Genomic DNA, 22,348 nt, shown 5'->3' with positions numbered 1-22,348 from the left:
ACCCCCTTTTGCCTTTGCCCTCAATTCCTTTCTCTCTTTGCTCTCCTTCCATCTCAGTTCCAGCGAGGGGTGTGCATGTGTGCCCGCGCGTTGGGGGAGGCGGGGGCAGGGGGAGGGCTCGTGGAGGGAGGTGCCGTCGGAGGGAGAGTAGACGTCAGGCGGAGGGAGGGAGGGAGAGAGGCAGGCAGGGAGGCAGGGAGGGAGAGAGGGAAGGAAGAGAAGGGGAGAGAATGGGGGAGCAAAGACCGAAAGAGACCCAGAGAGATAAAGCTTGAGAGGAGAAATAATTAAACGGGGTGGGCGACCAGAACGAGAAAAAGGACGGGGAGGAAAGAGAGATAAAGAGAATCGGAGGGCAGGGAAGTGAGTTTGTGCGCGTGAGTGTGTGCGCGCGCGCGTGTGTGTGCAGGGGCGGGCGCGGGCGGGCGGGGGGCGGGCTCCAGGGCTCCCCTCCTCCCCAGCCCGCTCCTCTGGCTCGCTCGCCAACTCCGGGCCCCAGCCGCGGGCGGGCGCACGGCGGGCGGACAGCATGCTGAGCCTCCTCGTCTGGATCCTCACTCTCTCCGATACTTTCTCCCAAGGTAAGGGCCCCCAGCCCGCCCCCGGACGCTCGGCTTCCCCCCGGGGCCAGGGCACTGCTCCCTGCTAGGGGAGTGCTGGGGTGCCCGGCGGCCCGCGGCCAGTCCCTGGGTCCGGACGCCACGAGGCGGGGGCTCGGTCCGGGCTCAGAGCCCTGGGGGAGGGGGCGCTGAGTAACGGGGTCTGGGGAGAATGAGTTTGCCGTTGATTTGCCCAACTTGTTTCCTCTGGCTGCGCGGGAGAACCAAGCATTGGGGCCGCGAGGGCTGGAGGTCCGAGTGAAACCGGGAACCGAACGCTTTCTCTCGCAGCCCTACAGTCCCTCGTCCTCTGAGGCCGGGGTTCCGGACGCTTGAGTCCAGGCTAAGGGGAAGGCTGGAATTTCGAATTTCGGGCTAGGGGGTGAGCGAAAAGCTGAGTCCCACCTCCCGAAGATGTTGCTAAGGGGATTCCCCCTACTCCAGCCCAGCCCCTCGGGGGTCTGAGTCTGAACCACGACTCCAGACTGCCTGGGGCTGCCCCCTCTAGAGGAAGGGAGGGGTGTCTCGGCGCCTCTAGTGGGGATTTGGAACCCCTGCCCGCGGAGGCTCTGGGTGGACAGTGGAGTTCCAAATACAGCTTCAGGCCCGCTTGATACAGTGGGGGGAACTCACGGGAGCGGGGGCGGAGGCGGTGGGGGGAGGGGGCTGACACTCTACTTGGGCTCAGGAAAGTGTTGCTGTCTGGGGCTTATTTGGAACTGGCAGGGGAGAGGCTGGGAGATGAGGGAGGTGGTTGAGAGAGATGAGGATGTCAGTGTATCCTGGGCAGGGCTGGGGTTGGGGGAGGGAAGAGGGCTGAGGGAACCAAGGGTCCAGACTGCAGCAGGGACTGGGGTCTGTGGGAGTTGGTTCTTGCCTGCCAGGTCTGACTCTAAGGAAGACTGAATCCTGCTGAACTCCCTCCCTCCCCAAAAATGGAGCTGACACACAGAAATTGACACACAAACACGGTAAAACATTCACAGACACTGAGACAGACTACTCACCTACTGAGACGGAGACATCCCCACAAACATCCTCCACACTGAGACAGACACATATACACAAAGACACTGAGACATCTGAGGAAGACAGATTCCTCCCCCAGATCGGCACACACTCACGCATTCATCCACCCGAACATTACAAGTATACACAGTACATGTATGCAGGCGTTTACAAGGACAGGACACACGCTCGCACGGAAACCAACCCTCTAGCAAACAAAGAAACTTGAACAGACATTCATATGGGCAGACACCTATGGAGATGTACAGACTGCAGATGGAGGAGGTGGTCTCTTTTAGGGGGTGTCTGGGAATGGATCTGGGTAGAACAGCCTCAGGCATGATTGCCCTGCTCTGTGTTCCCTTCCTGCATTTGTAGGTGGGGTGTTACGCTGGACCTTTCCTCTCCTTGCCAGGTCTCTTCCCAGCTCCGAAGGCAAAGCCTGGCTGAGTTGGTGGGGCCAGTCTTGATTCATCTCTCTGCACAGGGCACCCATGCCCGCCCCCCAGCACACACTATGATATAGGAAGGGCACACATCTGTGGTGTGAGCCAAGAGTGGGAGGTGGTGCTAAGGGAAAGGAGGAGGCCTGGCCCTGGGGTTGGCAGGCCAGGCCAGCCACTTGGCAGAAAGTTGGGAAGATGACTTAAGTTGACTGTTCAGCCAGGCTGTTGGCGTCGGGGAGGAAGGGGGTAGGCCATGGTGGTGGTGGAGGGGGGTCATGGTGGTGGTGGAGGGGGCCCCTGGGTCAGTATTGGTCTATGTTGGGGGCAAGCTTATGTCTGCCCCTTTCTTACAGCCTTACGTGTCAGCAACGTGGATACAAATGAGTGTTAAGGAACAAAAGCAGCAGTTAGCAAATAGGAGAGACATGTGGATTGAATTGGAGACAGAAAGAAGTGTGTGCTGTGTGCCTTTCTCTCTTTGGAAAGGAGTGAGTGGCTAGGGAATGCTGAGCTCCCACTTCTCGGCTCCAACAGGGGTGAAAGCAGGACCTGGTGAAAGTATCTGGGGTGGGGGGAGAGGATACCAGAGAAAAGAAAGGGAGAGACGAGACAGGAGGGGAGGGGAAATCACTAGTGAGTGTTGGGGGAAGCTTGGCAAGGGACTGGGGAGGAGGCAGAGAGGGAAGGAGAAGGGGTCTGGGGAGACTGGGACACACGTGGAGGTGGAGTGCTTGGCAGGACCCCCTTTCCTTAGCCTCCATCCTCAGAAAGGAGTTCTAGGTCAGGGACTGGGGCACGGAGAGAAGAAACGGAGGGGGGCGCTACAAGAGGGAGGAGGGATGATGGTGGGGAAATGGGGGTGGGGGAGTAGGTGTCAGCAGGAAGCCATAGAATTGAGGGGAGCAGAGAGGAGAGGGGAAGGGGAGATACAGCCTAGGCTGAGAAATAAAAATCGCATTTTAAAGAATTTCAATGGGCTTCATCAATTTTCATTTTTCACTAAATAATTTTCTGTATCTTATCTAAATGAAAACCATTATCCTTCCCCCCGTTTCCATCATGCGCCGGCTCCACAGACTGATTGCGCCGAAAATTGAAATATTTATTCATTTTCTGGGAGATTTTCTCGCTCCCTAGTCTCGGGGAGGAGAAATTGAAAAAGAAAGATTATAGCTAATCAGAGCAATGTGGGATGACAGGCCGGCTCGGGGCGGGAGCTGCCTCCAGAGGGGGGATGGATGTGGGGGCAGGAGAAAAATAAGCCCATCCAGCCCCCAGAGCTCCCCCTGGAATTCCTGCCACAGCTTTTGAGGGGAGTAAAGGGTAAAGGGAAGAGGCCCGAGGGCCTCCTAAATTCCCAGGATTCAACTCCCTGAGTACAGCTGAATCCTGGCAGAGAACAGCAGGTCTGGAGAGTAGCTGGGCTCTCCCCTCCCGGTGCTACACATACACACATAGACACATATACACACTTCAGATATTCCATTTCTGCCCAGAGCAGGGCACTGAGGTTGGGGAAGAGTCAGGGGAGACACGGCAGAAACCAGGACACTGGGTTCCTCTCCTTGACCTTGACTGGACTCCACTTTCTGCCATCTACTCACTTACACCCAAAGGGAGGGTGTGAACCAAGTACTCAGTGCCTCAGCCCTGGGCCCCAGAGCACCCGCTCAGGAGGAGGAGGAGGCGGCAGCACCCAGGCCTTCTCGCCTCTGCTCCTTCCCACAGGTGAGTGGTTGGTTGTTCTGGCTCTGCCTTTGGTGCTCCAGTGAGATGGGAGGAGGAAGCCCCACCTCTGCCCCCCTTACTCCTCTAGGACCTCTTTACATCCCTGCAGGGACTAAGTCTTAATTTCTTTTATTCTATAGTTTCTGGCACAGTGCTAAGCATGTGGTAAGTGCCCCTTAAATATTTGATCAATTGATTGATTTGATGAGCGTGCTGCAGTGCTGGAAAGAGGCAGCATTCAATGGCGATTAAATCACAGACTCGCATCCAGCTCCCACCTCCACCATTTGGTAGTCGTAAGCTTGAACAAGTCATGTACCTTCTCTGTGCCTCAGCATGCTCTTCCAGAAGTGAGGATAGAAGTAATACCTCATAGGGTTGTGGTGGCACTTGAATATGTTAATCCACGTAAAGTACATGGAACTGTGTCTGGCACAGTGAGAAGTGCTCAGTAAATGCTTGCTATCTTGACTTTGAGGTGAGACATAGATAGATAGGCAACCGAGTTGTCTGCGCTTCCTTTTCTTCTCCTTATGATTCTTTGTGGTGTGTGTGTGTGTGTGTGTGTGTGTGTGTTTTCTAGCCCCAGCTGCCCAGATTCTTGGTCCTGGGCTTAAGTAAGCGCCATCTTTGTATCTCTCATGGAAAGAACTGTGTTGTGGCAGACCCAGAAGGGGAAACTGACCCCCTCCTTGGAGACCTCAGAAAAGATCTGGGGAAGGGATTTGAGGGGAAGGGATTTGAGGAGAGAGAGCAAAAGTGGAGGAGGATGGCATTTGAATGAGAAGGAACCAGAACTCTTGTGTGAAATGAGGAGGGACACTAGCCCCGAGGTGGCAGCATTTCAGAGTCTGGAAACAATATGGATCATTTATTGAACCCTGTGTTAACTACTTCATATGCATTATCTAATTTAATCTATTCTATGGCCCACTGAGATTGGCTTTGTGAATTGTCCCCATTTCACGCATGAGAAACTGAGATTTATTTATTTATTTTTAGATAGGGTCTTGCTCTGCCGCCCAGGCTAGGGTGCAGTGGTGTGATTATGGCTCACTGCAACCTCTTCCTAGGCTCAAGCTATCCTCCTACCTCAGCCTCCTAAGTAGCTAGGACCACACACACCTGGCTAATTTTTTTTTTCTTTTGGAGAGATGGGTCTTGCTAGGTTGCACAAGCTAGTCTCAAACTCCAGGGCTCAAGCGCTCCTTCCACCTCGACCTCTCAAAGTGCTGGGACTATAGGTGTGAGCCACTGTACCTGGCCAAGAAACTGAGGTTTAGATACATTAAGTATATTATTGGTAGTTGTAGGAACCAGCTGATGCCACAGCCTGCACCCTTCTCCTTTGCCAGATCCTATATGCCAGCAGAGACTGATGCTGGGCTGGGACAGGGATTTTCCTGGTCCATAGCAGAATGAGAACTAGGAAGAAAAGGGAGTGAGTTTTTCATAAAGGTAAACTCATTCGAATTTGAAAAAACAATCCTTTATTCTGAGATTCTGCCCTACATTTTTTGGTGTTAAATTGTTTTTCTTTGATGATATGATAAATCTAGTAAATGACTAGATTTTTTCAAGGGCTTGGCAAATAAAAAGGTTTGTTTCTAATATTAAACACAGCCTTACAGGTCCATGAACTACAAATTTGGAAATTACTCTTGTTCCATGCAAGGCTGACTACTGGAGAGGCCCAGAGCCATACAGAGGCAAGAGAAGCACTGAGAAGGGGTCTAGGGGATAATCCTGAGACCAAGATCTCCCCTAGTGTCAGCTTTCAAATTTGGTCCCTGGTAGGCTGCTAGGATTGGAGGCTAGGGTCTTAGATGGCTTGTTCTAACCTCCCTGGGGAGGTTGTCAACCCTCCTTCTTAGCCTGTGCCCTGGGGAACTGCCTGGCCTAGGGTGGTGAAAAGCAACTGTAGGAGGTCAACTCCATACCAAAGCATCAAAATTACCTTTTATTGAATTCCTACAGTGTGCTTTTCAGGTTAATGTTATTCCCATTTTACAGTTAAAGAAACCACAGTTGAGAGTTTAAGTAACTTGCTTAAGGGCATACCCGAGGTGTTAGATCCCAGATTCAGCCCCTCTTTTGTCTCCCTACTAAGGGCCATGGGTGCCTTCAACCTGCCCAGAAGAGCCACACCCTGCCTCTCTTAGAGTTTAGGCAGCTGTGGAAGGATAGGAGGGAAGCCTAGGCCTTTTTTCCTCTCCTGGTGCCTCACTCAGCTCAGCCCCCTTCCCTAGTTCTCAGCCCAGAAATTCCAAGGCCACATCTATCTCCCTGCCTTGCTTTGATGATCATTTGTGAAGCAAAACTTAGATGTCGGGATACATGTTTTAATCAGTGGGGCTGGGACCAGTAAATAGTGCCCCTTGTCAGAAGGAGGTTTGGAAAGCCTCAATCCTTTTCCTCCTGCCTTTAGAGTCTTTAATCTTTGTACCTGTGTATGGTGCTTGTCAATTTTAGCAACTTTTTACATGTACCATTTGATAGATACAATCATCCTATGATGTAGGCAGGGTAGTTGTTTCTCCATTTAATACATGAGAAGCAGAGACCTAGAGAAGTTAAAGAAATTGCAAAGGGGTGGCGGTTGGTATGGAGGGAAGAGATGGGGACAAATTCCTTAATCTCCCCAATTTCTGGGAGATGTTTCCATCTGAGGCTAGAGACATTTCTCTTCATATGTCCAGAGATGAGAAAGCTGTGCCCCTTCCCAACCTACCAGTTCCTGTCTGGTTTCTTCCCAGGGCCTCTGGATCAGTTTACTTGGCAATCTCCTGGAGCGTGCTTTGACCTGGAAAAGGATGGGGGTGTGGGGGTGGGCTGTCAGCAGTAGAGGAGAAAGAGGCTGTCATGTCCTTGATCCTCAAATGTGAAACCAGGGAGCAGGAAGAGGCAATTTCAGAAATCAGGAAAAATACTGGGCTCTGTCAGAGTTGGGGAGAAAGCTGTTCACTTTTGTGAAGGGCAGTTTTGTATTTTGCATATATTAGTAACTAATTTAATACTGACAATAATTGTTGAAGTTAGGTGTTATCCCCGTTTTACAGATGAACAAACAGGGATCCAAAGAAGTTAAGCAGATTGTCCAAGATAATCCAGCTAGTAAGTGACACAGCCAGAACTAGAACCCAAGCAGGGAAGTTGGGGTGGGGGCTGAGGATAACTCCTAGAAGGAAGACTGCACGTCTGCCTATTCTGCATTACTGCTGCATGCAAGGTGTGGATGCAGTCTCACTGCATGCGTACGCATATATATTTACACATGTCTTCATAGTGCAGCTATATATGCAACCACTTCTTATCCCCATCCCCGTACACATCTGGACAGATATCTCTCATCTGTACCCCAGCCCTTTCAGTCACCAGGGCACTAGTGTGCAACAGTAGTACATTTTTGTGAGTCATTTTTCTTCTAGCCATAGCAGCCCTCCTGTGTCTTTAAAGGCATTACTTTTTGCCTTGCCTTGCATGCTCTGCATCCTCTCTGATAGATGCACAAACTGAGATTATGGAAGTTGAGAAAGAAGCTTGGGGTTCCTCATTCTGTAACACTGGTGCCTCTCCATTCTGTAGCTCCAGCTCTTATATCTTCCCACATCTGACTGTCAGACAATGCGAACCTGATTAAGTTCTTGGAGCATCCAGGATAAAAGCTGCTCTAGCTCCCAGACACCACTGAAGATGACACTTTTCTTTCTTCTTTCTCTCCCACTTACTCTCCCTCTATCAGCTGACTCCATGCTCCCAGCTTGTCCTTCCCTCCATGTTTAATTTATTCAGCCACTTTTATTAACCTCTGTTGTCTCCAGGGATTGCAGTCCTCATCCCTCTCTGCCCTCCTTGAGCCCATTTAACAAAATAGGGATCGTATTGAAATAAATGAGCCTTGCAGCCAGCCAACCTTCTCAAGATTAAGGGTCTTAAATCCAGGGGTAGAAATCTCCAGAACTGTCTAGCAAATTCCATTAGTTTCCCAGGACAGAGTGCTGCCGCTTTATTCCTTTTGTGGTCTGGCTCTGGAAGGTGATGAGAGACTCACCCAGAATGCTGCGGGTCTTGGGTTTTGAGGCAGGGAAGGGATAACAGGAACCCGAGTGTCTGGAGGTATACACTGTGCCCAACAGGTTTATCCCAGGAGGCTGTCCTCTCCTAGGCCCACTTCGGAATTGACTAGGCCGTTGGATGCCTTTTATCTCTGCCCCTTCTTTCCTTCTGAGGCAGTCTGAGGAATATATCCTAACTGAAAGATGTGTGGAAAGAGGAAGGACTTTTGTTCCTTCATTCAGCGGAAGAGAATTGTGTGCTTACTGTGTGCCGGGCTCCAGTGTTGCAAAGTGAATAATGTACTAGATCTCTGCCCTTGAAGGTCTCATTTTGTGATTTCAGTGCAAATTACCTAATCTCAGAAGGCCTCAGTTTTCTCTTTCTCCAAGTGGGGAGAATTATTATTTTTTTAATCATAAACTGTACATTATTATATGCAAAACATACTGGTAGGCATTATGTGGACCAAAAAATATGACAGCAGGTGGTCCTTCCCTTTTAAGAAACTAAGATATACATACATGAAGACTGCTGGTGGTGCAAGGTGTGGAGTCATTGGTGCCATGATAGCAGTGTGCAGGTCAGAGCTGGAGAGTCCAGAGAAGGGAGTTTGCTGTGGACTGAAGTGAGCAGGAAGGGCTCCATGGAGGAAGTGGGGCCCAAGGATGGACAGGACACGCATGTGGCAGGAAGAGAGAGAGCCTTACCAGACAGGCCAGATTTCCTGAACCAAGATATTGTTGCTGGGATGTGTGGGGGACACTGAGGCCGTTTGGACTGAGGATTTGGGTTGGTTTGGGAGAAGTAGATGAGATGATCCAGAACGGTAGAATGGGGACAGACTGGAGGAGGCCTGGAAAAGCCAGGCTAAAGGCTTCTTACAAAGAATCCCCTGTAAGAACTAGAGAGCCATGGATTTCTGTTTTTTAAGCAGACAAAGCGTGTGTTAAAAACAGGTATAATCCCCATCTCATTTCTCACCAAAGTCTCCCCTCCTCTTAAACACTTCCTCTACTGGAGATGCTATAGAAATTTGTAACCCCTCCAATTAAAAACATGAAAAAACAGATAACCAAGGTTTGGCCAGGCAGAAGTGAGCAGAAAACCTTAGAGAAACACCAGTTCTGCCTTGGGAAGTCTCAGATCTGTGACTTGAGCTAGAGAGACTTTGGAAGGATGAGGAAATCTTTTTCTCTGAGAATCCTTCGGTATACGATAAAGATGCCTGGAGGCAGAGTTCAATGGCAATAACTGCGAGGAAACCTCTGAAGTCTGACTCGGAGGCCAGGCTCTTTGTTACCTGTCCCCGCCAAGCTTGGGCCATGTCTACACTGCCCAGAGTCAAGGGGAGCCATCTGGTTCCATCAGAGGGCCCATCCTGGTTTAGTCCCTTCAGGGTCAATTCTGGGCCATTTCCACTGGTCTGTGGCCTTAGATACATGTGCATTTAGGAGCTGAGCCTAAAGATTCTTAAAACTTCTGCTAGGAAGTGAGCTCTGGTTTTTCAAATGGAGTCCTTTGAAGAGGGTCCCACCAGGGGGGTGAGCGCATGTGTTCAACTTACAAGCATTGTTTTGTTAAATGGCTGTGCTGGGCCTAGGCCTGGGAATGAAAAGGTAGGTAAGATTTAGTCCCTGTTCTTGAGGCCCTCTCAGTATGGTGTGGGAGATGGATGTATAAACACATATTGACAATTTTATAAGATAAAGGTTGTGAGAGAGGTATGTGAAAAATGCTGAAGCCTAACTGTCCAGTGAGGGGGAGCGGAGTAGGGAGGGAGCAGGGGCGGGGAGGGGACACAGATGTGAGGCTCAGGGGCTGCGGGGCCTCTGGAATGCGGTGCCACGAGATATCCAGGCTCTGGACAATCCTCGATTGTACCCCCTGCTCCTTGTACCCCCTGCTCCGGATGGAAGGAGCCGAGGAATCCGAAGGAGTGAACCCTGGTCCCTCCCAAGGATTATGATTTCCAGGAACAAAGGCAGTTTATATAAAGCACACTTCCCCCAAATCGAATCTCCCAACCTCTTGTGTCCAGTTCCTTACTCTCCACCCCCCACTCCCACCCAATAGAGCTGATTTCTAAATTAACTTTGTCCTTGTAATCAGCTTAGCTGAGTTTTTTTATTATTACTATTTTTCCTCCTCCTTCCTGAATTCTCCCAGGAGCAGCCCGGGGCCCTGCTCGCTCCATTACCCAGCATTGTCAAGCCATGAGGTGCTTTTAACTGCTTCTTCCCATTCGATTCGCTTAACTGGGAGGTTATTAAAAGGAAAGGAGCAGAGATGGGCAGGCAGGGCAGAGGAAGAGAGAACACAGTAGAGAGAGAAGGCTTTTCAAAGGAGCAGAAACCCAAGGCTAGGCAGGCTGGCAGAATGAAGCCTCTGAGAGAAGCTCAAGTTTTCATCTTGACTCCCGAGTCATCCAGAAGGACATTTCATCGAGACATTGGGACTCCTGGGTTTTAATCCAAAACCTTGAGGAACTGACTTGCTCCTCTTTGTCTCAGTCCTCCCCACTACTCCCCACTCTCCCTGGAAATCTACCAACTTGACACTGTGGGATGGGACAGGGGACTTCCAGAGGTCCCACACTCCCCTTGATGCCCAACCCTCCCACACACACACTCGTGGCTGGCTGTGCTGCCAGCGCCAGAACCCTCCAGCACTCACCCCCAGGGCAGCTACTTTGTGGTTGATGTTGGATCCCAGACTGACATGCCTATCACACAGCACACATCTGGGAAGTCTCCCTTCACCAGGCAGTGGGCGAAGTGAGAATGCAAGCTCATTTTAATGTCAGTTTGAGCCAGATATAATTAGAAAGGAAAATCTCTGACTTTGCAAAAAAAAAAAACAAAAACAAAAACAAAAAAAAATCGAATGCATTTCAAAGCCAAGTTGAAATGACTTCTGGATTATCTGCACCGCTGCCGCTCTCCATTTATGCAGAAAATCGAGAGGGGAGCCTGTAAAACCTGTGCCTAAGGGATTTAGTTTGTGCACATTGCCTTCGGTTTCATGCCAGGGTCATGTTTTAAGACTGGCCTCTTTCAACACAACCCGGTTCCTGGAATTGGGAAGCACCTAGAGTGACCTCCTCACCAGGGGGCCTGTGGCAGAGTCAACCTCTTTCCCAGAGGGGCTGCTCCTGTGTAATCATGACCAAGTCACTTACTTGGAGCCTCAGTTTTCTCATCTATAAAATGCAAATGATTACGTTTATCTTCGAGGGTTGTTGTGACGATTGAATGAGAGAATCTATATGAAGGAACAGTACCTGGAATACAGGAGGTACTCAATAAATTATAGTTGTTATTAATATTGTACAGTCCTTGCTTTTGACAGTTCAGTCCAAGGCAGATCTTGAGAAAACAGACAATAGAAATGAGAGATGAACAAAGAATAGGCCAAATACAGATCAGACTGTTAACTGGGCCAAGGAGGGTGACCAGTGATGTAGGTAATTCCTGAGCTCTGTTCTCTAGGGTTCAGTGCAGTGGGAACTTTGGGAGGCAGCACAGCGTAATGGAAAGCACTCTGGTTTAGAATTAGGTCTGTGTCTTAGATCTGGAAACTGAATGTCCTTTTGCCCTTTGCGAGTCTCAGTTTCCTTAACTGTAAAACAGAGTGATAGCACCCACTTTCCTCTTTTGTAAGTCCTGGAAAAGCACTCTCAGGACAGTGTACAGTAAGCTTAACCATCATTTTAAACCCTGTCTTTCAGCCAGGCACGGAGGCTCACACGTGTAATCCCAGCACTTTCGGAGGTCGAGACAGGTGGATCACTTTACATCAGGTGTTTGAGACCAGCCTTGCCAACAAAACACAAAAATTAGCCAGGCTACTTTTTGAGCCTGTAGTCCCAGCTACTCTGGAGGCTGAGGTGGGAGGATCACTTGAACGCAGGAGGCGGAGGTTGCAGTGAGTGGAGATGGCGTCACTGCACTCCAGCCTGGGCCACAGAGCAAGACTCTGTCTCAAAAATAAATAAATTGATTTTTTAAAAAGCCCTTTCTTTCCAGGTTTCAACCCAGTATGTTAGAACAGTGATTCTCAAACTTTAACATGCTTACAAAACATATGGGGATGTTGTTAAAATGCAGATTCTGACTCACAAAGTCTGGGGTCAGATGGAAGTTCTGTATTTGCACCAAGCTCTCGGGTGATGCTGATGCTGCTTGTCCTAGGACCACACCTTGAGGTGTTAGGGGATGCTTTCCTTAGAGAAATAGATCTTCAGCGTTCTAATGAGAAACACAAGAAAATAGAATTCATTTAACTGAATTCACTTTTCAGCCCGCTTAGTTGTATAACAGCCCTGATGGATCATTGATTCGGCAGCATTGATATGTTTGTTTTCAGGAAGCAGCTGGTGGGACAAGAGAGTGCACAGAGCTTGCCAGCACGCCCATCCTTAGCCCCAAGATTGACCTATCCAAGCTCCTCCCTGCCACCTCACAAGCTCCATGCCATCCCACCCCACCCTGCCAAGTCTTCACTCAGGCTGCCAGCTGTGGAGTGGAAAAGCAACCTGCTAGTGTGCTGGTGGAAACTCATCCATACCGGAGCCAGTCATTTCCACTTTTTTTTTTTAAAGGAAAAAAGTCCTCATAATTCATCTCTCAATGGGAGATGTGGGGGAAAGCATTTGGACAGAGCTTCTGGTCTGGGCCTTCACCCTGTTGGCTTTGGCTTAAAAACTGGGTCATGAGCAAGTTGGGTGATTTGGGAAGGAAGGTAGGTCATAGACTTAATTGGGTGCATAATTTCGGGGAGCAGTGGGGAACTGTCTCTGGGCAGGACAGCATCTCACACTCACATAGACCTCATAATTGTTCAACCCACATGATGAGCAAACTCACTCTCTCCCGTGTGCAGAACCCCAGGCTGTAGAGGGAGATTCACAGGCCAAAGGAGAGAGACTGCCTGCCTTCAAGGTTCCCCTGATTCTGTGAGAGAAGCCTGGTCCTTATGCATAGTGAATCCTGGCCACTGGGGGAAACAGGAACTCCCATTAATTTTCCTTCACCTTCTCCTCTCCCCGAGAAAATCAACACACATTTAGCTATCTGCAAGTGTGAATGAGAACACAGGCAAAGTACGGATGGGGGTGAGATCAATAGATTGGGCTTCTTGGAACGCAGAACCTGCGGTGAGAAATGAAAGTGGAGTGATGATTCCTGAAACACCTCAAAATGGACTCCCAAAATGCCTCTCTTTAGGTAGGACTGATTTGAACCAACCCAGAGACATCAATGTTTGTCCTTTTTCTGAAGAGAAAGGAATTTCATTAGTACTCTCTGCTCACTCACTTTCATTTCAAATACTCCCCGGCAAGCAGGAAGTTCTTCTTTGTGTCTAATCTGAACCTTTCCTGCTCCTGCATGGAAATTGTCTAATGAGGTATTGTAACTGAATACGTCTCCAGTCTTCTGTATGTCTGGGTAAATAACATTTCCCCCAACAGGTTTATTTTCTCATACTTCAAGGCAAAGCTCCTTATAATAGAGAAGCAAGCCCAGAGAAGTCATAGGCAAGACTGCCTCCTGGGCCCACGTGAGCCCAAGAAGTTTAGCTCATTAGGGGTCAGATTTGCTTTCCAGCAAACCACCAAAGCTGTCCTCCCACAGTATCCCCAGCCAGGGCCAGGAGAACGGTGTTCACAAGAACCTGGCTTAGTCACCGTGCCCTTACCTGTCTAGTGTCCCCTTCTCAGCCGCTCAGAGCAGCTGGGGGCTAGATGACTCCGGTGTCCTTCCCATCGTTTCTAGCCCATGACCTGAGGGTCCCTCCTCCTCTCTCCACGGGAGCCAGGCTGAGAGCAGTGCTGGCATCTGCTGCTGAAGCCAGCATGTAGGAAAGTGGGCATGGGCGTGATGGCAGAGGTAGGCCTGCCCCGCAGCCAGGGCCAGTTTTAGCTTAGGAGCAGGAACGTTTCCTCTTGGAATCACTCAGAGGTGTCCTTAGCCCTGCCTTGCCAGCTTGGATCCCAAGAGAAAGCAGTGTAAGCAGAGAGAGGAGGGGATGGGGTCTGTGGGATGGGGTGCCTGCCTTTGGGGATCTCCTAGTCTGATAAAGGAGTGTGGGCGTTTTCCTGGGATACTGGACCATATAAGTGCAAACTCAACTGTAAACTCGAACTTGAGGCAGGAGACTTGGTTTCTGTCACCAGCTAGCTAATTATAATGGGGGAACATGGGTTCCCATCTTCCCCAGTGTATAAACACCTATAAAGATCATTTAAATAAGGGACGATTTTGGACCCTATTGTGCATCTGCACAGAAGAGGATAGAAATGACACTGGAGCTGGGTCATCAGTGAGGGAAGTTTCCTCAGAAGGGGTGGAGGGAAGGGAACCCGGGCCCAGGTGGAAGGAGGACACCCGGTGGAGCCCATGAGAGAAGTGAAGACTATTGTTATAGGCGGGCTCCTAGAAAGGGGTGGGGGTGGGGGCAGAAGGAGGTCCCCAGCGAGGGCTGTATGGGCTGGAGGATCTGGAGGCTGAGAGCTGCGGTATGGCTTTGTCAAATGTGGTCCCCGCTGCATTCACGCTGGCCGGGTGACATGCTTTCCACACGCACAGACAGAGCCCCTGCCAGCCCCGGCACCTCAGGAGAGGACTGGGGTGGAATGTAAGTCCTGTGAAGAAGAAGAGCTCATGTGTCTGGAAGGAGAGTGCAGCATGGGCAGCCTGTCCTGGAGTTAAACCGGGCTCCAGCTTGGAGCCTGCCTGTGGGCAGCCTGGGTTTGCTTGAGGGTAGTGCACCCTTCAAGGGTAGGAGGCTAGGACAGCCATGGCCCAGAGTCCTGGAAGTGCAGCTGGCCCTGCGGCTGGCGATCCACCAGCAGCCTCCGTGCCCTGGCTTCTCTCTGACCCCCAGCCAGATGCTCCCTGCTCCTGCTGTCCTTCCCTGTCTGTTGGTCTGTCACTCGGCGGGAGTGAAGTGCGCCCTGCTCCTGAAGCATTTGGAGCTTGATAATTTGTGGATTATAGCTAACTCTCGATAAAGATTCCCCTAATTGCTTGGCTCACCTCAGGTTCTATCATCAAAGCAAGGCCGGGAGGCCCCCCTCTCGCCCTCCTTTTCTTTTTATTATCTCTTAATTAATCATTCTGGCTTTCACACTTAGCAGATAATTACAGTCTCCTGGGCACGCAGCTCATTTTCATAACCTCCTGCTCCAAGCCGGCAGCTAGGGGGGTGGGGAGGAAGAGGGAGAGAAGGGGAGAGTGGGAAGAGACATGCTGGAGGAATGGGGGGGCCAGTGAGAAGAAAGGGACACTTGGGGTGGTGAGGCAGCATGGGAGCCAGGACCCCTGGGCTGCCCAGCAGGCCCCAGTGGACTCTGCCAGAAGGCAGGAGGCTGTGCCCCCTGGGGAGGCCTCACCTGATCCACAATGCCGGCTGCTGGCACAGGCTTTATCCCCTGAGCTCCCCCAACCTGCCCTAGGGGTACAGTAGGAGGTGTGTATAGGTTGGTGGCCAGAAAGCTTAGTGAAGAGCAGGAGATAGTCCCCATTGAAGTTCAGTCAACTGTGTGCTGGGAAGTCGAGAATCGCTGTGATGGGGAAAGGAAGGGCAGGGCCACCATCACAACAGGACCTGGACCCTGGCCTGGGAACTTTTCTGTTTTGGGGGAGCAGGACACCTATCCTGAGGCCTGAGCCTGTGGAAATGACCAGGGAATGATCACTCAGTGGTATGGTCAGACGAAGAGGGAAAGGGCTCACCTTTACTCAGCACCATGTGGGAGCTGTGCCAAGTGCTTCCCAGTGTGCTCATCATGCCCGATGTAGAGATGAAGAAAACCGTGGCTCAGGGAGAGCCAGTCATCTGTTCGAGTCATAGCAAATTAAATCCAGGTCTGTCTGGTTAGTTGTAAAGGTCATGTTCATACCACCCAGTGGCCCTGTCTCCGTGGGGTCATAGCACAGGACAGGATGTGATGGAAAAAGGGAGGGAGGGGACACCATTCCTGCTGGGCCCTCCCCTCTGGACCCAGTAGACGGTCAGTTCTGCTGTCACCTTGGGGCTTTCCTTGGGCTTTCATCCCAGAGATAAACAGAAAGGACACCTGTCCAGATGACGAATCGAGAGGCCCACGACACAGAAACCTTTGCCCGTGAGTCGGACATAGAGTTGGACCAGGGACCCTAATCTCTAGTGTGTCTCGTGTCTGTCCCTCATTCCTGCTCCTCAGCAGTTGTTTGTAGCCTGAGCTTCTTCAGGTCCCTGAGAAGCGAATGGGGGACATGGAAAAGTCCTCCTTTCCCTGGACATACTGAATTTTCTTTCATGACCCTCGTCCAGTGTGCCTGGTTTTTAGAATTAAATGAGTTGGATCCTACTTCTTTGCCATTAACTAGCAGTGAGACCCTGGAATATAAACTTTGAGTCTCAATTTCTTCATCGGTAAATGGGAATCTTGACAAGACTGGGGACAGTATATGCAAAACAGAGCCTCTGACCCATGATAGGTGCTTCACAAATGGTGGCTGTTGTTACTGCTGCCATTATTATTACCACCATACATGAAAGCACCTTGCTTAGTAGAAAGCACAGAAAGCAAGTTAGTTTCTTAAAAAGTTGGTGAGGGAGGGAGGGTCCTTTTGTTCTACTTCCTTGAAAAAGGAGGGAGGGCACACAATTTCTGCCTTGTGCTACTTCAGGGGTGTGCCATTGAGAAAAGTCATGACAGCCTGTGCTAGTATAATTCTTCTTTCCACAAATAAATTGCCTGTTCAAGCTGGGGCTGCCTCTGGCTGAAAGCTCACTGGCACCCAGCTCCAAGCAAGGTTGATCTTGCCTCTGCCGCCTGCCAGACCTCAGATTGCCCATCTCAAGCCTGTGTGCCAAAGGGTTAAACATATGGAGTTAAACATAAAAGGGTTAAACATATCACATGGCTTGCAACTTCTGACTCAGCTTCTGGTTTCCTGGGCATTACAATGGGAACATCTATATTCAGGAGGCAGTATGGAAAGAGCACTGGATTGCAGGTCTAGATGTGGATTTTAGCCCCATGTGTGCCTGTACTAGAGAGACCTGACTCAGTGACCTGGGCCTGTTTTCTTATCATAAAATGAGAAGGTTAATTTCCAAGATTCTTTCTGGCTGCACAGTTTTCCAACTCTTTGCCATCCAGTGGGAGTTCATGAAAAGGACTGGCTCTTCCCAAGTGAGGCCCGGGATCTCTCTGATTTGGTTTGTGAGCCAAGGCCAGAGGCACTGATTTCAGAGGGCCGGAGCAGGGATATCCCAGGAGCAGCGTTTGCTCAGGAACCAGGGTGGAAGCAAACATTTCATGCATCTTCAGATCTAGTCTGAACTTGGGGTGAGGAGAGCAGCAGTCCCCACCACAAACACACACACACACACACACACACACACATCACACACACACACACCACACAGCCCTGAGAATGTCACACGTGCACACACACACACCCCACACAGCCCTGAGAATGTCACACACACACACACACACCACACGCAGCCCTGAGAATGTCACACACACACACCACACACACACACACACCACACACACACATCACACACACACACACCACACAGCCCTGAGAATGTCACACACGCACACACACACACCCCACACAGCCCTGAGAATGTCACACACACACACACACCCCCCACATAGCCCTGAGAATGTCACACACACACACACACTAACTACACAGCCCTGAGAATGTCACACACACACACACACCCCACACGCAGCCCTGAGAATGTCACATACACACACACACACACCTCACACAGCCCTGAGAATGTCACACACACACACACACCCACATAGCCCTGAGAATGTCACACACATACACACCCCCCCACACAGCCCTGAGAATGTCACACACACACACCACACACACACACCACACGCAGCCCTGAGAATGTCACATACACACACACACACACCTCACACAGCCCTAGAATGTCACACACACACACACACCCCACATAGCCCTGAGAATGTCACACACACACACCTCACACAGCCCTGAGAATGTCACACACACTCACACACACTCCACACAGCCCTGAGAATGTCACACACACACACACCCCCCACACAGCCCTGAGAATGTCACACACACACACAGACACACACACCCCCCACACAGCCCTGAGAATGTCACACACACACACACACACACACACCCCCACACAGCCCTGAGAATGTCTCTCACACACACACCCCCCACACAGCCCTGAGAATGTCACACACACACACACACACACCACACAGCCCTGAGAATGTCACACACACACACACACCCCACACAGCCCTGAGAATGACACACACACACACACCCCCCCACACAGCCCTGAGAATGTCACACACACACACACACACACCCCACACACAGCCCTGAGAATGTCACATACACCCCACACAGCCCTGAGAATGTCACACACACACACACCCCACACAGCCCTGAGAATGTCACACACACACACCACACATACACACCACACGCAGCCCTGAGAATGTCACATACACACACACACACACCTCACACAGCCCTGAGAATGTCACACACACACACACCCCCCACAGCCCTGAGAATGTCACACACACACACACCCCCCACACAGCCCTGAGAATGTCACACACACACACACACCCCACACAGCCCTGAGAATGTCACACACACACACACACCTCACACAGCCCTGAGAATGTCACACACACTCACACACACTCCACACAGCCCTGAGAATGTCACACACACACACACCCCCTACACAGCCCTGAGAATGTCACACACACACACACACCCCACACAGCCCTGAGAATGTCACACACACACACAGACACACACACCCCCCACACAGCCCTGAGAATGTCACACACACACACACACACCCCCCCCACAGCCCTGAGAATGTCACACACACACACCCCCCACACAGCCCTGAGAATGTCACACACACACACACACACACACACACACACAGCCCTGAGAATGTCTCACACACACACACCCCCCACACAGCCCTGAGAATGTCACACACACACACACACCACAGCCCTGAGAATGTCACACACACACACCCCCTACACAGCCCTGAGAATGTCTCACACACACACACACACACCACACAGCCCTGAGAATGTCACACACACACACACACCCCACACAGCCCTGAGAATGACACACACACACACACCCCCCCACACAGCCCTGAGAATGTCACACACACACACATCCCCCACACACAGCCCTGAGAATGTCACATACACCCCACACAGCCCTGAGAATGTCACATACATACACACCCCACACAGCCCTGAGAATGTCACACACACACACACACACCCCCCACACAGCCCTGAGAATGTCTCACACACACACACAGACACACGCACACCCCACACAGCCCTGAGAATGTCACACACACTGACACACACCCCACACAGCCCTGAGAATGTCACACACACTCACACACACCCCACACAGCCCTGAGAATGACACACACACACACCCCCCACACAGCCCTGAGAATGTCACACACACACACACACACCCCACACACAGCCCTGAGAATGTCACACACACACACACCACACAGCCCTGAGAATGTCACACACACACACACAACCCTGATAATGTCTCACACACACACACACACACACACACACACACACACTCCTGAGAATGTCCCAGCCTGCCCTGGAAGGTGGGGACCTGGACCAAGGGTGTGGGTGCTTGTGTATGCATGTCGATAAGAGTTTCTCCCTGAAGAAACATGCTCTGGCTTTGCCCTGAACTTTAGCTTTGGTCTATGAAAAGGTTTTGCAGAATCTTGTGGGAACATAAACATTCGGCAGATTTCTTTCCCTGAAAGCTATTTCTTCTCTTTTTCTGGGAACTTTTGCCAGCAAGATCAAGGGCCCTCCACCCTTCCCTCCTCCCTCCCTTTTGCCTGAGACACCCAACCCCCTTTCTCCTCCTCTCCAAAATGAAAACAAAGTTAACTGGTCTGTACTGGGAATCATTTCGGAGCAAACTGGGCCAGAAGAAAGGAGTAAAGCAAACAGATAGCTCTCCCAAGAGGAGAAATTATAAGAAGGGAAGGGAGGAGAGAGAGAGAGAATATAAGCCAATGGCATCAGTGGTGAAAAGTGAATTCCAGACATTTAAAATTCTTTTGGTTTTAATCATCTCAGAGGCTGACCAGAGCTGAGCTGGGGGGAAGGGAAAAAATGAAAACCAGGGCCCTCTGCTCGGAGCGGGCTGGAATCTCAGGCTGCCTGCAAAGACCCACAGTCTTCCTATGCAAGCTGCTCCCTCTTCTCAGCCCAGGCCCTCATGACCTCCCATGTCTGACCTCAGAAGGTTTACCTCCTCCAGAGAGCCCATCCTGACTAACCCTCTCTTTTTATCTCACTTTACACCGGTTTTCAAGCACTGACCTTTCAGTTTTCCAACCGGATTGCAAGTTCCCCAGGGCACTGGATTATGTTTTGTTAAAAGCAAAACTAACAGATGACAAACCAAAGCCTCTTTCATAATTATGCCTCAGTCCCCTGCGTGAGGGTCGGACCCTCCGAGAAGCCCCAAGACCTCTTCCTCATCTGTAAAATGGGCTGAAGAGCTGAGCCCAGCCTTGAAGAGACTCCAGAAGGAACCGAGAGCTGGGAGGAGCCTGGCGGCTGGTGCCTCCTCTGTGCTGTGCTCTATTGGCCACTTCAGGCTGCCCTGTGGGAGGGGTTGGAGGCATTTCGCTGAGGCATAGGGGAAGTAGAGGGTCTTATTGTCCCCTTTCTCAGGGGTAGGGCTGGTTGGCAGTGGGTGAAGCTCCTGGACACAGGTGGCTGGGAGATGGGATGAGGGATTCCAGGCTCTTTCCTTCCCTGGGTCAGGGTGGGTTTTAAGGTGAAGGAGGGAACCAGGAAATCTTGCCAGCTGTGCAGGGGTGATCAGTGGGAGTTCCCAAGGGCAGCAGCGGGGGAAGGAGCCTGGAGGAGAAGCAGGAGGCCAGGCAGTGGCCACAAGGACATAGCCACACACAGAAGCCTCCTTTCCCTGGACTGGGTCCCCTCTGTGCTCAGCATCTTTCTTCCTTCTGAGCTCCCTACCCCAGCTCTTCCCCCTCAATGTTGAGCTCTCAGTTTCTTTGTCCATCTGGAGGCAGCTCTCTTCATTCTCATGACTACCAGCTGTTTCTCCCACTTTCCCCCTCCCACTTTCCCTCAAACTTTGATTCCTGGGCCTTTGGACTTTGGTCTGTTTTTTATAGTGTATCTCCCACCTCCTGCTTCCCTTCCCCAGTAAGATTAAAAAATGTAGAGCTTGAGGGTAGATTAGAGTTGACCTTAGAATGGGAGTCAGGTGACCTGGATTTTAATCTCAGCTCGTCTTCTTGGACTGCTTTCTCTTGGGCAAGACATGTGCTTTTTTTGGGCCTCGGTTTATTCAGTAGTAAAATGAGGAGCTCCGTAAATGATGCCTGAGGCCTCAAAAGTGCTTTTCAGCTTCTGGAAAGAAAGAGCAAGATCTGGAGTTCAGACTGCTCAGATTCAAGGACCTGTCATCTCCTACCCGTGTGACCTTGTGTAAGTCACTTCACCTCTTTGTAGGAGAACAGTGGCATCTGCTTCATGGAGTGATGATAAAGACTGCATTAAATAACCTGCATAGAATGTGTGGCTTGGTACCCGAGATGCTGTCATCCAGTGGTATAAGTTAGCTCTTACTGTTTTAATCCTGACCTTTTTCTGGTGTGGTGTAATAAAGAGTCCTGGATTTGTAATCAGGGACCTGAATTCACATTCCGTCTTCCTTTCCAATTTTCTGTGTGACCTTGTGCAAGTCTGTTTCCTTAACACTTTATAACATGGAATTCATAAGTCCTGTTTTGCCCCTCGCTGGGAGTTGTGAATATAAGCTAATGTAAAGTCTGTAGGGGCAAGGGCCTTCTTTGCCTCAGCCTCCCATTACCCCCCTAGTGCATGGGCACTCAGGAAATGTGAGATCAATGATAATTAGTGTAAAATACCAATCTATGAACAAAGAAACTGAGGCCCAGAATGGGGAAATGCCTTGCTTAAGCTGGACACAGCTAACCCTTTGTTGTGGGGGCCATCCTGTACATTGGAGGATGTTAAGCTGCATTCCTAACCTCTACCTACTGGAAGCCACTAGCACGCCAGTCTCCAGGTGTGACAATTTAAAATGTCTTCAGACATTTATTTCCACATGTCACCTGGGAAGTCAAATTGCCCCAAGTGAGAACCATTGAGCTAACCAGAGGAAAAGCTAGAACTGGAAATGAAGTCTTCTGACTCCCCTTCCATAGCTTTTTCTGAAATGCCACACTGTTGTCCATTTCTCCCTTTATCTCATACCCCATACAGTTAAGAGAGAGAGGTTTATGTTGTTGAGGATGAAGGATTGTATTTTGTCCTCTAGCCCATTTCAGAGGTAATTAATTTCCACATAAGCTACCACTGACCTGTCTGTCCAGAGTTGGGGCTAAGGA

The 22,348-nt window shown here is 50.5% G+C and overlaps 1 protein-coding gene across 2 annotated transcripts in view; it reads left to right on the top strand.

Annotated features, from left to right (window-relative positions):
- Positions 1–135: 135 nt before the first annotated feature.
- The window catches only part of KIRREL1 (kirre like nephrin family adhesion molecule 1), a 109,100-nt gene continuing 86,887 nt past the window's right edge, over positions 136–22,348 (top strand). Inside the window, exon 1 of one of the 2 annotated variants that reach the window (XM_015112606.3) lies at positions 136–581. In XM_015112606.3, coding sequence (XP_014968092.2) covers positions 530–581 — 52 coding nt within the window. In that variant the 5' untranslated portion in view covers positions 136–529. The remainder of the gene's footprint in view (positions 582–22,348) is intronic. The other variant, XM_001116954.5, reaches the window with a different exon arrangement.

The sequence above is a fragment of the Macaca mulatta genome, chromosome 1 (genome assembly GCF_049350105.2).
Source record: "Macaca mulatta isolate MMU2019108-1 chromosome 1, T2T-MMU8v2.0, whole genome shotgun sequence".
NCBI classification, from domain to species: domain Eukaryota; kingdom Metazoa; phylum Chordata; class Mammalia; order Primates; family Cercopithecidae; genus Macaca; species Macaca mulatta.
This window is presented reverse-complemented; position numbering and strand designations above follow the sequence as displayed.